The sequence below is a fragment of the Mustela erminea genome, chromosome 3 (genome assembly GCF_009829155.1).
Source record: "Mustela erminea isolate mMusErm1 chromosome 3, mMusErm1.Pri, whole genome shotgun sequence".
NCBI classification, from domain to species: Eukaryota; Metazoa; Chordata; class Mammalia; order Carnivora; family Mustelidae; genus Mustela; species Mustela erminea.
The window spans coordinates 127,959,731-127,973,108 of NC_045616.1; the positions used below are offsets into that span (position 1 = coordinate 127,959,731).

The 13,378-nt window shown below is 36.5% G+C and overlaps 1 protein-coding gene across 7 annotated transcripts in view; it reads right to left on the reverse strand.

The window, feature by feature from the left end:
• PARP8 (poly(ADP-ribose) polymerase family member 8) overlaps nt 1–13,378 on the reverse strand; it is a 174,825-nt gene that overhangs the window by 61,856 nt on the left and 99,591 nt on the right. For 6 of the 7 annotated variants that reach the window (XM_032337436.1, XM_032337437.1, XM_032337434.1 and 3 more), the window contains 4 exons: nt 12,170–12,259; nt 11,699–11,769; nt 9,906–9,983; nt 7,904–7,998 (listed from right to left, as the gene is read on the reverse strand). In XM_032337436.1, coding sequence (XP_032193327.1) covers nt 7,904–7,998; nt 9,906–9,983; nt 11,699–11,769; nt 12,170–12,259 — 334 coding nt within the window. The remainder of the gene's footprint in view (nt 1–7,903; nt 7,999–9,905; nt 9,984–11,698; nt 11,770–12,169; nt 12,260–13,378) is intronic. The other variant, XM_032337441.1, reaches the window with a different exon arrangement.

Consider the following 13,378-nt stretch of genomic DNA (forward strand, 5'->3'; position numbering starts at 1 on the left):
CTGGCTCAGCTCATGATCCCAGGACCCTGGGATATGGCCCAGTTAGGCTTCCAGCTCAGCGGGGAGTCTGCTTTTCCCTCCCTGCCTCCTTGCTGTGCTCTCTCCCTCTCTTTCAAACAAATAGATAAAAATCTTTCTAAAAAATTAAAAAGTTAATATATATCAAAACACTGACCACATTTTTACTATTTATGAAATTGTATTTTTTATTCTTTGATGGTAATATTTTTAGATTACATAAAGAAAAGGGATAAAAACTATTCACACAGGAATGGATTTCTTAAAAACATTGCATGGCTTAAAACATCTGTGTTATTACAAAGGAAAAGAACACTTATAACCTTGTGCAAATTTACACATGATATGATATGCAAATTAGACTTAAAATACACCAATTTATTTATGAAATTATACAAATACTATGCCAAGAATAAGGACCAAGCAAATAAACCATCTCTTTAATGCCTCTGGTTCAGGGGTCAGTAACCTTTTCCTGTAAAAGTCAAGAAAGTAAGTATTTTAGCATTTTCAGGCCTTTTCTGGTCTCTGTCAAATATTCCTCTGTTTTCGTTTTTCTTTAAACCCTTTTTAAAAAGCAAACACTATCTGTATCTCAGAGGCTTTTCAAAAATGGGCCCCATGACCCAGTGGTCAAAATTTGCTGATCTGGAACGTCAGCAAATTATTCATAAATATAAAAGTCAAACATGTTTTGTGTAGGCAAATTTTAAAGAAAGAACCACTAATGTGGTAATGAAGACCAATTACAAATGATGTCCAGTAGACATTCCAGTGGGATGAAACTGTAACAAATATGTGTAAACTTCTGCCTAGAAAGATGTTTCTGAGTGCAGAAACTGGGGACAGAAATGAATATTAAATAATAAGAGAACACTTAAATAAACTATAGGACACTGATACGTCAGAAAAATTTTTTACCCATTACTAAAGAAATTGATATAAAAATATGTACCATCCCTCTGGATACGTTCCAAAATATACTATTTGGAGCAAGTCGATTACCAAAACTGTATGGAAACTGAAATGCTCTTTTTTAAAAATTAAATAGAAATAGAAAAACCAAAAAAGTTAAAAAAAAAAAAAAAGAAGGAAGTATTTATTTGTTAACTGTAGATTGTGGGTAAAATTTATTTTATAAAAAAATCCCACGGTCTCAGGATCAAACCCCACAGGGGGCTCCCTGCTCAGTGGGGAGACTGCTTCTCCCTCTCTTCCCCACTCGTGCTCTCTCTCACTATCTCTCTCTCTCTCAAATAAATAAATAAAATTTTATAAAAAAATAATGGGTTTTCTAAAAACATATCTACTTTTTCTGACTACAAAGGTAATATAAGCTCATTTTATAAAATGTCAGAAAAACATACAAAAGCAACTTATAATACTACCACTCAGAGTAATTATCTTTGCTTATATCTGATTCCATGTATTTGCTTGTATCTCGTGCCATATTTTTATATATAAAAATTTGTCTTCCTCTTTCTTTCACTTCTTCTAAAACGAATGTTTTTCTATATTAAATATTCTTCCAAATCATCGAGTTAAATGGTTATATTTGTATAAATACAATTCTATAATAAAACAACGATACAATTATGAGACTGCTATTAATTTTTTTTACACTGTAAATATTGATAAAAAAGGCCTCTGAATAAAAATTTATGGGCATTTGTCTTCTTACAGAATAATTTCTAGAATTACTGCACAAAATAAATAATATAATTATATTTGGGAGTCTTGATATGTGACATCTAATTACTATTTTAAAAGGTTATAACCATTTCTAATCACACCAGCCAGGTTATCACAGTGACCAGTCCCCACATTGTCATCTCCCCAGGTGTTCGTTTGCTCTGGTCACTCACTGCCAGTTTCCCAAGGAAGAATAACTCAGGTTTGGATTTAGTTACAATAGCCAGAGTGTGATGCAATCAGAGGCAGAAAGAAGGAAATCAGAGACAAGAAAAATCAGTAAGAACCTTACCCACAGCTATTTTCTTCAGAGATTTCCAGAGCACTTCAGAGAATCTATCATAAAGTTATGATCAGAAAGTGACATGTATTCTTTTAAAAAGTTTAATATGTGAATTTTTAAGTATTCTTTATATGATTTCTTCAACACTTTTGTGGTAAGTGTCTTCCCAATTTCTAACACCGTCAATTTATTTCAACAACAACAGAAAGAAGGAAATTAAGGTTTATAAGCGCTCTTCCCCGCCACAGCAGAGCACAAAGACAGAACACAAACAGAATTTTAAGGAGGCAGAGGCATTAAAGGTTTGCAATTAACTGGATTCTGCAGGTGTAGATCTGTAAATAGTTACACTTTTTGTTTTTATGCCACACTTCAAAGAATTCACAACAGCGCTGCGTATATGCAAACCAATTTCCGTTGTGATGCCCTTTTTATATAATGCCCGTAATTTCACATTTCCCACTGCGAGATTACAAAGCGTGATTACAGTTTGTCCAGATGCAGCGACCCAGTCATCAGGATTGCTTCTATATCTGAATAACTTTCAGTTGCCCCGGATCTCATGAATAGCAAATGCAGAATCAAGTCAAAAGCCTGAAATATGAATGCAACTTGAATTGTGAAGCCAGATATCTGATTGTGTCCTGAATGCTGTATCGAGTTTATAATAACTCAAAATAATTTCATGCACTGCCTATATTTATTCACTGTGAAAAGATCGCATCAAACTGAACCTGAATGCTTTTTCAAGATAAGGAGAACAACATAGAAATGATCTGATGTAGTTGTTACACCCTGGAACTGAGAAAAGATCGCTTCACAAATTTTTCTCCAGACATGTGAGCTACTCTTTGAATCAATGCATCTTGAAATCTGGTCATTTGATTTTGGATATTTACATGTGACCTAGTTCATTTAAGAACATATGTATGAAATGTATTTTTCTACAAACGTGTGTTTTTTAGGGCACCATTTATTAGAATTCTTGGCAATTTTTTCTCCTAATTTTTAATGGAACTAATCAAGATAACACGCTCATTAGTGAGACACAACATCCTTGTTCACAATATAGTAAATGTTAGACCATCCCTGCTGGTCCTCCCTTCTCTATAAAACTACAGCTTATTCATTATACTGTCATGATGTTTTATAACACCACCTGATCAAAATTAGCAGTGATTGTGCTGGTTATAAAAATATTACTAGATATCTAGCCTTCCCTTATTAACTGTCAAGGAAATTAAACATTATACACACATATATGAAATTCTACCACAGGTTCTTGGGAAATAAAATTATTGCTATTTAGTTATTTCTCGCATTCAGTGACTGGTCAGTTACATTTTGAGAAGAAATAGATTTTGTGAGGAAACACACACCTTCTATGACATCTGAAACTCCACAGCATTCCCTGTCTGTGTCTGCATGCCTACTCAATGTGTGTTTTTTGCTCAGTGTGGGAGAGATGTTTGTGAATGGGCCAAGAAATATGCAAACTCAGTAGTCAGAAATAAACCTTGGTAGATTAAAGCATTTGCAAGACTGTATCCAAAGTGCTCTGAAGTTTCTCTAAAAGGCAAGAGCACTGAGAAGAATTTAAAAACTAGATCCGTATAAAAAAGGAAGCCGAGATAAAAATTACACTGTCTAAGAGATACAGTTGCTACAATTTTCCCTCCGCTGACAAATCCTTGGTTTGGCTTCAAGAAAGTACAGGCGTTGGGAATAGGGGTGACTGTCTGGGATCTGACATTCTGAAGCTTTCCCCTAGGTTATGAACCAGTATTTTCAGAAAATACTCTCCCCTCCCCCCTTTCTGTCTTCTAAGTGCTTCCTGTTACCGCTTTCCCCTGGTTCTCAGTCAGACCATTTTTCTGGAGGCTCCAGAAGCAGGAGTGGGAGAATCCATAGCTGGAAAGAACTCTACAAATACCCAACACCAGTTCTTTTGAGGAATGACGTACTTTAACGTAGGTTAAGTTATGTTGCAATAACAAACTTCTTCAACTCTCAGTGGTTGAACACACAAGCAAGATTTTTATCTCCCTAACGCTACACGTTTACCATGGACTTGGACGGGGGAAGGGGAGTTGCTACTCACTGTGGTCACTCAGGGGCCCGGAGTGACGGGGTCCGCGGGAAACGGGAGCTCCTACACCAGAGCTCACGCTCACATTTCACTGGCCAGAGGTAGCTGTGTCCACTCCTCACATTAAAAGGGGCAGGGAAATAAAATGCTGCCAAATACCAGAAGGCAGGAACCAGAAGATCTGTAAGTAATCCTACTGGTCACCACAAATGGAAATGCAGAAATCCTGATTTGTGTGGCTTTTTTCCCCTTCCCTCTCCTCTCCTTTCTCCATCTTTCTCTCCCTTCTTCCCTTTCTCAAGGAAGTATGGGGGCCTGAATAGAGTAGCATAACCTCCTCAACCTTAAAAACTCCTCAGAATGCCCTATCCTCCAGAACATACACTCCAAAAGGTTTTATTACAATTGTCCATCCACAAAAGGTGATCAAAATGCAAAAGATGGAGTGCCTGGGTGGCTCAGTTGGTTAAGCATCTGCCTTTGACTCAGGTCATGAACCCAGAGTCTGGGAATCAAGCCCCCATGCTAAGCAGGGAGTCTGTTTTTCCTACTCCCTCTGCCCCTCACCCCTAGTCACATGTGCATGGGCACCCTTTTTCTCTCTCACTCTCTCAAATAAATAAAATCTTTTTAACAAGTACAAAAGACTTACAATCTTGCAATCTTCCAACCTTCATTAAGCCTTAGTCACCATAAAAAGGCTAGAATATTACTCAGTAGCTTTGACTTTTAAAACAGAAGGTGGTATGATCATAAAGCGAAGGTTATTTCACATGGGCTAGATGTTTGAAACACCACAGGCAAACTGTCAGAATCATTTCATTCCTGACCACGTGAGAATTTTGTGACTTGTAATTCCCCATACCTTTCTAAAAATATTAATCTCAAATTGTTTTCAGATGGCACTGATCAATTTTTTTTTTTAAGTAATGACTAGAGGAGAAAATTTGTGAAACACATAAAACACCCTCACTTTGCTGCATGATTCAAGACGAGACATGTTCATTCAGACTGATAAACTGATAGTTTATCCTGTTTCTCCAGACACCTAACTCACTTCAGCACGAAAGTGTATGAACTGGGATTCTCATCAGTGTTTATAAGTATGGCTCAACACAGCCAGGATTCTGCTTTTGAATGATAGGGCCACATAGAGCCGAAATTACCTCCCTCAGTAATGAACTGGCCATAAGTCCCCATTTCTATCTCCTCCTTCAACCTACTTTAAGAGGTTCTGTCTCAAGTGAGGCAATGCCAGTTAAAAATTTTCATCTCATCTCTTACAGAGAACTTAGATGTGGTTAGCTGCCCTTCTCATTAGACATCACATTAAAAAAAAAAAAAAATGACACCAAATAGCCTACTATGCATATTGAGGTACTTTTGTTCTTCAAACTCCATTAAGTTCTTATAAACCTCAATTAAGTAAAAGAACAGCTAATTACAACAGTCTGTTTTCAACAGGCTTAGAACTTTGTAAGGAAGAAGATTCCAAGACCTTCTGCCTAACTACTTCTCTTGCCATGTGCCCAAGCTTCAGTATTTGATACTAGACAGTAAATTCATTTGTATTTATTTCAAGTAAATCAGACTAGTCTTACTGTGATTCATACTTCACATCATGAGGCCTCTGGGAGATTCTTTATTAGGGAAACATCCTCTATAGCTATAGAAAGTGTAGAGCAGGCAAGAACATAGCTCATATTCAAAAAGATTTAAGTTGAATCAAAACTTATAAGTGAAATAGGAAAGGAGAAAAAAGAATCAAAGCCATTTATGACTTTCAGTATTTCATTTGAATGAATTTACAAATATTTATCTAATTTTAAGAGTAGATAAATTATCAATAATTTTATTAATAATGGAAAACATGTAATTAATGGAATGTAATGGAAAATGTAATTACAACTTAACATGGAAATATGTGTTTAAGAAAAATCCTTATAAATGCTTATAAAAGCAATCAACATGTGCTAAGGCAATCCCCAAAACAATAGGTAGTGCAAATTAAAAGAAATTGAACTTACTGTATTATATGATTAACTCTATCCCAGCCTTTTTTTTTTTTTTTTTTTAAGTGGGGGAGAGGATTAAATCACTGAGATCAAAGTTTCAAGTGGTCAAACAAATCAACTTGTCTCAAGTTAAAAAGTTAATCATTGTTTTGGACCACTTATGGATAAGTCCCTACTGCCTTCTTCATTTATTCACTCTAACACACTTATTGAACACCGTATCCTCTGTCCAGGAGCCACAGTAGATATAAACTGAGAAATAATTGCAGCCAATCTGCTAAAACCTTGAAAACTGCAAAGATTTGCTTTTCCAAGTATAATCCCAATCCCTCTCAGTCCACAGCAGCCTACCAGAGCACCATGAGTAGGACAGACAAGATCTGTGTCCTTAGCCCCAACTTACTACTAAGGTGGCAGGTGGTGGTGAGTTTGTTTCTGAAGTTAAAATGAAACCATTGATAGTGATCAATTATAGCTGTATTGTATTTCCCAACTTTAAATATTTGTTGGCTCTCTGAAAATCTCTGAAAATCTAGATTGGTTGGCTCTCTGAAAAATGTCCACAGAAGAGAAAGTAACCAGATAATGTGAACATCTTTCATGGATGCCACTACAAACAATCCAGAATCCATCAGCCCGTATTTCATATACTTCCTGTGCTGTATTAAGTACCAAAATATAAGCATGATAAAAAACCAAGACAGAACAAAATAAAGCAAACAGACAAAAAAGCACACGGTCCCTGCATTCACAGAATTTAGGGTCTAGATGGAGAGAACTAAACCAATAATGACAAGACAGGAGAGGTTGAGAAGTATAACAAATGAGGTGAAAGCCAAATGAGATGGGAGTCTGAGGGCAGAACGAACAGTCCGCACTGGAAATTCAAAAGAGGCGCTGGAGAAGCTGGCCTTTGGACTTTGGCTTCAATAAAGACACAGAAACCAACGGGGTTATGAGTGAAGCGCTCAGTGGTGAGCCAAAAGCTTGTGCAAACATCCAAAGTCAAGAGGGAACAGAGTACATCTGGAGAAAAGGGACAGTTGTGGTTTGGGTGGATGAGGCAGGAACCGATGTCAGGCTGGGACTGGGGTCTGGAATTCCAAGGCAACGTGGAGGCTGCCCTTTAGGCAAAGAAAAAGAATCTGAAATAATCAGATCGGACTCATGGAAGGAGACAACGATAGTGACAGGAAAGAGTATCTTTTTTAAATTAAGGAGAGAAAATGGTAGGTAAGGATACTGGGGTTTTCTGAATAATTAAAAATGATACACAATGGTCTTTAAATTTATCACCAAATTATATATGAAGTGACTGCAAGATAAAATACAGTATCAATCAAACAAACACTGCAAATTTATGTCCCTTTTTCCCTTTCTTTTTTGGGGGTCAGATCACATTCCCAATGTGATCTGGACACCAGTGGTTATGCATTATTTACTTTCTTTGTTCACACGATGTGTCCATGATTTATGATTGACTGCATGGGCCCAGCTGGCCACATCTATTAAGGAATTGATTACGACACTACTTAAGACTGATATTCTATCAAACTAACTCTCCAAAATAACTAATTTCTTTCATGCATCAATGTACTCTTGAACCACATGTACCAAAAATAAAACCAAAAAAATTGATACAGCCAGAGAGACACCATTTTGCCTAAGGAAATACACAGCAGAGTGTCTCAAAAAATTTCAAATATAGCTAAGCCCAAGAATATTTCCACTTAAATTACTCAACAGAAAAATCCCAATGACTTACCAAATCATTTCAATTTTTATTCCAGAGAGATATTGATTTACCTGAGAGAAACTGCGTGCGGCCCGTATATCTCTCTCACTGCCGACAAATCAGCCTCAAGCTGGGGGTGCTTGTGCAGTTCCCCGTCATAGTTCACCTGGCGAAAAGGGATGGTTCAGAAATGACTTGGGGGTGAAGAGAATCAAAAGAATCAAATACAAACTGTCCTTGAGCAGGTCCCGCTGCAGGTTCTGCCATGGACATTGTCCCTGTCATCTTCATTGAAAAATACAGAGAATACAGCAGTATATTCACTAAAGATGGTAGGTTCGCTTATGTCCTATGTCTTGTATAATTTATTATGTTCGAAAAGTAAAATCAGAGGGGTGCCTGGGTAGCTACAGTTGGGTAGCCATCTGCCTTCGGCTCAGGTCATGATCCCAGATCCCAGGATCTAGTCCCGCCTAGGGCTTCCTGCTCAGCAGGGAGCCTGCTTCTCCCACCACTTCTGCTGCTTCCCTTGCTTGTGCTTTCTCACTCTCTCTGTCAAATAAATAAATTAAAATCTTAAAAAGAAAAAAATTAGACTACTTTGATGTGAGAAAAAGGCAAATGTTAAAGAGACTAAAGTAAGGGGCTGGCAGATAACCTAAAAACTACAAGACAGAGTATATGTCCTGGGGGGGGGAAAAATTTACTTCCCCTCTGCAAATATTAGCTGTGTAAACAAAAATCAAAACTAGAAGAGTTTTTTTGTATGATTAAAGTTTAAAGTGCAACACTGGTTAGAGAATTGTTAGGAAAAGTATACCACGGCTAGAAAGGCACTCTTGGAGAGAAGCAGCCTACTTTTATTTATATGTCCATATCTCTACTGTCTTGCTTATGCTTGAATAATTACTGACTCCAAAAAAGTAAATTGACCTACATTCTTTTTTTTTTTTAAAGATTTTATTTACTTATTTGACAGACAGAGATCACAAGTAGGCAGAGAGGCAGGCAGAGAGAGAGGGAGGGAAGCAGGCTCCCTGCTGAGCAGAGAGCCTGATGCGGGGCTCCATCCCAGGACCCTGGGACCATGACCTGAGCCGAAGGCAGAGGATTTAACCCACTGAGCCACCCAGGTGCCCCAACTGACTTACATTCTTTTACACAATTACAATTTTGTCTTTAAAGTACGACTTTAGGGGCTCCTGGGTCACTCAGTCAGTTAAGCATCCAATTGATTTCGGCTCAGGTCGTGAGATCAAGCCCGGTGTAGGGCTCCATGCTATGTGTAGAGTCTGCTAAAGATTCTCTCTCTCTCTCTCTGCTCCCCCCACCTTGCGTGCAAGCGTATGCACATGTTCTCTAACAACAGACACCCAAAAAAGCACCACTTTAATCTACTACCTTCCCATTACGCAAGTTACAAAACATGTTTGATTTAAAAAGTTTACAGAACCAGAACAAGATGCTTTATACAGCCATATCCTAAAATCAATAGCACAGTTTGAAATTTCAACACTATCCTGGAAAAATAGTGAATTCTTTTATAAATATGCATATGTGGCTATGCCATTTTCATATACATAAATTATGATTATTTCTTCATCACCATTTTCCAACAAACACTTTACATCAGTGAAAGAGGAAGAGAAAAAGAATATAAATATTGAGGATGCTCAGTAATTAGGGACCATCAATTTTTATAAAGGTTAATCATGTTCTACTTAAAACTAACCATCCATGTTTTCTTTAGAAGCGTCATCATTTCGAAACACTGACGGAGCCCAACATGCTTAAGAAATGTAAAAGTCAAAAGCATAATACAATCCATCTGCAAAATCTCTGCAACCAAGTAAGATAAATTCAATGTAAGTGAGCGACGACAGTCAAAGAATTGCCAAAGTAACCTTAATTTCTGAATATGCATGCAAGTAGGAAATAGAAATGATGCATATTTCAAGTCAGTTACAGAACGACCACGGAGGTCTCTCAGATCACAAGCATGGGAATCCTCTAGGACACAGATGGCTACTGAAGACTCTGAGAGCCGAGAGCTAGGAGGTCTGATGTACTCACCTGTCCTCCATAATAAAATTCTTCAGAATCATTATCACCTTCAGAATCTTCTTCCACTGTACTGTTTTGTCTTGACTCCTTAAAATAAGAGAAGAAGAAAGTTTTAGTAGTCAAACCACCTTGCCTTCTTTTGAAAAAGAAAGTCGCAAATGGCCATAATAGAGATGACTTGTGCTTCTCACCTGGATTTTATATAAAAAACATTCTTGGTACAGTACAAACCAAAAACAAAAGGTTTTTTTTGTTTGTTTGTTTTAAGAGACAGTTTTGTCAGTACATTAATCTCTAGGTACATCTTTTTTAAAAGTTCTATTTCATCGATTTTGTGTTGTACAATTTACCATTTGATATGTATATAAAAAACCATGTATAATCAACTACAACTTTGGCTTTGTTCTGCTAGAACTTCTGACAAGTCCATACAGATTCAACTTTTTTATTAAAAAGTTCCACAGCACTATTTATCCTTGACTGTCCTCATTTCCACTGCCAACTCTACACAATGGTATGAAATAAAAGGCACTCTAACTCCTGTAATGAAAAAATCAAATTACGAAAATAAATATGAATTACATTATGAAGAGAATTTCCGCATATAGAAGTTATTTGCTTTAGATTTCAGATGTCAAAAGGATATTTAATTTAATGTGCTTGAACTTGAAGTTTGAGTTTCTAATTAACTGAACCACAGCTGTGATGTGTCTAAAGTGCAAACAATGAAAACTCATCTAAAGCAACTAATGATGATATTCCTATCCCTGGCTCTGTTAGAATAATTAGGAGAAAGGCAAATTTCATTAAACACAGGAATCTATTAATTCAACGTTTTGGAATCATTCCCAAATTTCTAGAACAAATTTCAACTTCTTAAGGAAAAAGAAAAACCTACAGAAAGGGAATTTGGGTTTTGGGTTTTCACAGAAGTACTGCCAAATCTGTGGTTCTCACTGAGGATAAAGAAAGAGTAGAGGGAGTGAAATAACACTAAGGGAAAGGGAGGGCAGTACTGGGTGCAGAGTGTTAAGAGCAAAGAATTGTTGGTCCTGTTACACTCATTTTGTTTGCTTAACGTCCCAGTATTTATCGACTGATTCAAGCAAACATTTTAAAGGTAAGGAAAGGGGTATGAGTTTGTTGTTGTTTTAACACTGGTCCATAATAATGACTCTACATACCCATGTTCTTTGCTACCTTAGCTAAAGAGATCGTCCTTTACAAATGAAATTGTAAGGGTGCCATCGAAACAATGGATAGCCACATATAGTTGTTGGAACTATAAGTTACGTAAGTGCTCCTTGGTCACTTATGTATTGGACGAACATATGAAGAATAAGTAAAGCTTTGTATTTGATCTAGATTTAAACCAGACATTCTATTATTTTAAAGGGAGCATCCTTCTCTGAATTAATTATAGGTCACTACCCTCCCCACACATTAAGTCTCTCAGCCACAAGCTTGTGTTCATCTGCTAGATGAGATCTTAACCTCAAAAACAGTGGTGAGGGGCGCCTGGGTGGCTCTGCGGGTTAAATAAAGCCTCTGCCTTAGGCTCAGGTCATTATCCCAGAGTCCTGGGATCAAGCCCCACATCGGGCTTTCTGCTCAGCAGGGAGCCTGCTTCCTCCTCTCTGACTGTCTCTCTGCCTACTTGTGATCTCTGTCTGTCAAATAAATAAATAAAATCTTTAAAAAAAAACAGTGATGATATTAAATATTAACTATAAATACAAGGCAAATTTAAAATATGACTACTTTTTAAAATAAATATAAAACATGAAATGCAATATCCATACCTCTCCATTCTCCTTCTGTAATTTGGATTTTATGGATAAGCAACAGTTAGTGTCATTTGTCTTCCTTAATTCTGAAAGTTATAAAACATCATTTCAGTGTTCAGTATACTATTTACCGAACATTCATAAGTTTCAGTATAAAAACCACCCCTCAGATGATTCTCTCTTCACAAGAAAATTAAGGAATATTTTGAAATTATATTATGTCAGGAGGTTTCATGATATACATGCTATTCTCATTTTTCACAAAATATGAAATATGGTCATAAAAATAAGGTCAAACCAAAGTGCCACTGCATAGGCTCCTTCAGCTCTCATTATATATTTCATGGGATCTACATTGTCCTGAGCAAGCTTTTAAGTATTCAGTTTGCCTCTTTTCTTACACGGGCTAAAAGAAACAAAAAAATAAAGCTACCCATATTCAAGAAAAATTACCCAGAATTTTAAAAAATAGTGTATTCCTATTACCTGTTGCTATTCGATGAAAAATTATTGGAATTGGCTCTGTGGTAACTAATACATCTTCATCATTTTCTGAACTTGATACATATGTATTATCTGCAAAGAAATGTGGACAATTAAAGGTATAGTAACTTGAAAAAAGACACACTTTATTTAAAAAAATGAGGTTAGAGCCACATCACTTTTACCACTCGTGAAGCACATACTACTGCTCTGATTAATATCAGAAAAAAAAAATAAGTGTATTTCAGATATATGTGTGATTTAATTTTAAATGGCCTCTCTAAAGATGCTTGCATCTTCTAGAGAAATACAGACTTTGGATAGAGACTATAACCCATATGTATCTCTCATATTCCATGGGGCAACAGATCATTGGGTTGCTCGAGGTTACCCTAACTCACTGAACAAGGTCCTTCCCAGTATCAGTGGCTGCTACAGGAAGCAGGCTAGTGGTCGGAAAGAGAGAGCTAAACTAGCACATTTGGTGCAACAAATTCAATATCACGTCACTAAAGAATTTGAACTAAAGTTTGTGTTGAAAACCATACCTCCATATTACTCTAATGCACATTTTTAAATTGGTATAAAGTATCACAACTCTTCCTCCATGAATTAATTTTCATTAAATAATACTATACGAGTTGCAGTCATAGGACATTAAATTATTCCACAGCTTACTTAATTTTTTTATTCATTATTTATTTTATACATTTATGATTTTCCTCTAATAAATATCAACTTTCACACATATGGTAATATAATATAACACACAGCCACTTATTTTAGTTGGTTCCTTGAGAAGTACAGGGAGAGAGCTGTTTTAACAAACACCAAGTCATTAATAGTGGTCCTGTAATACTCTCATCAGTGTTGTGTAAAATACACAGAATATAAAAATAAAAAGCATAAAATATTCCCAACAAACAAGAGAAACCTGTATCAGTTTCTGCAAAAGGAAATGAGCATTCTGACAACTGAGTACATGACAAAAGATCTTGAGCCAAGTTTTCATAATATTGTGTCAGCACAGTCAGAATATCATCTTTAATTGATAGATATCAAAGTCATTACTTTATTTCCAAAGAAACATCTGTACTGCTTTTAGACCTAGGGTAGTGAGTCAGTGAGAGCTATATGTAGTCACAGCGAAGCCACAAAAGATGTTCAACAGACACAAGGCTTTCATAGTTATTCTGGAAGATAAAGAGGACA